At 43.8% G+C, this 3302-nt stretch overlaps 1 protein-coding gene across 1 annotated transcript; it reads left to right on the forward strand.

The window, feature by feature from the left end:
• The first annotated feature begins 1059 nt into the window (after positions 1–1059).
• On the forward strand, positions 1060–2219 carry LOC147010100 (globin-like). The gene is made up of 3 exons (XM_085863399.1): positions 1060–1346; positions 1526–1760; positions 1938–2219. The coding sequence occupies exons 1-3, from the start codon at positions 1225–1227 to the stop codon at positions 2058–2060; spliced, it is 480 nt and encodes a 159-aa protein (XP_085719525.1). The 5' UTR covers positions 1060–1224; the 3' UTR covers positions 2061–2219.
• The last annotated feature ends 1083 nt before the right edge of the window (positions 2220–3302 follow it).

Consider the following 3302-nt stretch of genomic DNA (forward strand, 5'->3'; position numbering starts at 1 on the left):
CCCCGGTAGCTTTGCCGTGTGGGTAATTAGGTATATTGAAGTTTGGCAATTAACCCTACCCCACGCGGTCGAATTATTGGCGATTCAAGGTCCTGCAAGGGACGCGTGCCTTTCAGACTTATCCGAGGGTCACGACCTAAATTCCGGTGTGTTCGGTGGAGCCGACTCTACTGCTCCCTCTAGCGGTCGTGCTCGCCACCGAGACCCGGCCCCACAACAATATTTCTGAACAGCAAAGAATATTCTATTTTTCGAGAACAATCAAGACGGTCTGCCATCATGTGTGCACCGCACAAGTTTGATTGTTCGTCCGATTTAAAAAAATAAAAAAACGAATTTTCCTGTCGGTTTGGATTAATTTGAAGCAACTTTGACTTAATTTTTTTTCTCTGTGAGTAGCGTTTGTGTTTGAAGGTGGGATGGACAGGCAGACTTTGCCTATTATATAATATCTCGATGGGGGTGATTTAAAACAGAAATGTGTTTCGGAGCTGCCAACGTTTAATGTTCATTCACAGTGTCTAAATCAGATTGAATAATCTTGCAAAGTCCTTAATTTGCTGTGCTGTCCCCAATGGACCAATTCAGGGTACACAAGTGGCAAAGCAACGCCCACCACATGCTGTTTTATACGTTGTCACAGTACATTAAAAAATAACAATAATAATAATAATAATAAAAAACATTGCCTGTGTTCGGATGGGTTTGGTTTTAGGGACAGTTATAATTGTCCACTTTTGGTTGCTAAGCAAATGTAAAAGTGCATGTTAAGCCTTTGTTAAGTTGTATTATATTTCGTTTATGAGATATGTTTTGTGTATGGCTTCATGCAGTCGAGTCGTCTTGAGGACAGGGATAGGATAGTAGATATTGCTCGCTGTATGTTTTATTGTTTAACTATCGTTCCACAAGGCACAGTAACTATTGGGGATCACTACTCTCGGATGCAACACTCCAAGACGTTCGAAGTCATGAGATCTGTCGACAAGACCTCGCCTATCCAGCCCTCGATTGCCACATGGACGAATGTTGCAAACTTTTCCATCAGTCCTGGCAATCTTTATCTGGAAATTTTTGCTGCGTTCGATCGACGCACAATTCGAGACTTGCGTAAACGAGCCCGAAAGCTATAAAAAAGTGAGATCCCTTGTGCTTTCAGGACAGAGAAGTTAAACCCCAAACTCTGCTCTTACCTTTGGAGAACCAACACAAGGAGCAATCATCATGTCTGTGCAGGAGAAAGGAACGGTGAAACGAACCACAGAGGCAGAGCGTGCTGCCATCTCTGCCAGCTGGAAGGTTGTGATGGATGACTTTGAAGGCGCTGGTGTCCAGATCTTGGATACGTAAGTATTTGCCCGTCTCGAGATTTAAAAATTGTCAACAAATAGCGATTGCATGTTGGCCTCGGACTTGGGCTTTTCCTCGGCTTGTAGATTCTGCACAAAATTTGGATGGGGGATCAATGTAAAGCTGAATACGTGTAATGATCATTTGGTTGATTACCGCCATGATCATCATCCAGGTTCTTCAAAGTCTATCCGGGAGCAAAGCCGTTCTTCCCCAAGATGAAGAATTTGGACTCAGTTGAGGCGCTGGCAGGCTCCGCAGACGCCCGCTGGCACGTGGAGCGAATCATGCTGGCTGTCAACTACGCCGTCGAGCACATACAAGATCGTGAAATGCTCTCCAACAAATTCGTTCTATTGAGCAACGATCATATACACAAACATGGTGTTACCGAGCCAAAGTATTTCAAGGTAAGTTTTGGAGATACCACGTTGCACAGCATGCAACTCATTACGAAAACTTGTATTTGTACGATAAACGAGACAATGCATAACATTGTGTATTGTTGAGAAGCGTAATGTTCGCTGCAGCAGAAACGAAATCAAACATTCACTTCCTGACAATACTCAATTATCTTTGTTCCACAGTATCTGGCCCAAACAATCCTCAAAGAAGTGGAGAAGAGGAATGGTGGCTTGTCACCCGAAGCAGTGAGTGGGTGGGAAAAGCTCCTGAGCATCGTCTGCATGATGCTGAGAAGCAAATACTGAGTCTCATCTTCATTGTGGTCAACAACATATACCCTGGGATAACCACCTCGTTCACCTCGGCTGAGCAACATGTCGTTTCCCCCTTCCCACTCCCCATGTTCCTGATTGATAACATGCTTTGTTCACAATAATAAAGTTGTGCTTTGTGCTGAAATCAAAGTCTCGTGTCTCAATAAACAGTCAATCTTCCTTAAAGATTATGTTGTTTCATTAAATTTTCACAATTCTGACAAATTAATTCACAAAATATCTGAAGAGCCAGACAGGGAACAATCAAATAAATGCAGGGTTTTGGAATAGGTTTCAGATCAGAAGAATAACTTAATAAATAAATCAAAAAACAACTACTTCAAAAGTTTAAACCAATGATATGAACACAAAGGTCCACAAAACACCATATAGACCTGCATCAGGTATTTGAAGTACCCTCACATGAAAATAGATTGTTTAACGAGTTGAGACCATGGTCACCCAGCACGGGATCATGAACCCACTTGATTTACAGGTTGATAAACGGGTTACTGGTCCAAGCCAAAGTTGAACACCGATGCCTCGAGCAGTCCAATGGTTTCCCCAAAAGTCACGTCCAAGTCCCCCCATGAGAATGTGCAACAATTTCCAGGGGACAAATGGATGCATGGAGATTGCGACTCGACGACCCCAACGTACCTTTCACTGCAAGTCAAGTGTTAATTATACTAAAGGTGGATCGCTGGGTGCAGCAGGTGTCGAATGTGCCACTCACAAAATAAATTAGTTCAATCACAAATCCATGTTAGAGATCCTGCACACTCTCCCACCCCACTTTTTTCTCCCATTCCTCATTGACAGAGTTAATGTGGCTTCGGCAACACGTAAATGGAACACCACGTTAGAGGGGATGGACACAAGGAAGGGAAATGGATTGTTCTACCTCGGTGGAACAGTGACAGATTATTGTGATGGGCAAATCTTTAGAATAGACCTAATCAGAAAGAGCACCTTCTTCTTCTTCTTCTTTCGGCTGCTCCCGTTAGGGGTCGCCACAGCGGATCATCCGTATGATCCGCATCGTGATTTGGCACATGTTTTACACCGGATGCCCTTCCTGACGCAACCCTGGTCGCCTCTTATGACACAGGGATATGGTACACCTATTTTAACCGGGGTATACACCGGCCCAGTACACTGGTACTCATTTTGCCGACCTCGGAAGGATGACAGGCTGAGTTTCAGAAAGAGCACCTTGCGCCGATTAAAATA

The sequence above is a fragment of the Eptatretus burgeri genome, chromosome 17 (genome assembly GCF_056783735.1).
Source record: "Eptatretus burgeri isolate ZD-2024b chromosome 17, Ebu_testis_v1, whole genome shotgun sequence".
In the NCBI taxonomy this organism is placed as follows: Eukaryota; Metazoa; Chordata; class Myxini; order Myxiniformes; family Myxinidae; genus Eptatretus; species Eptatretus burgeri.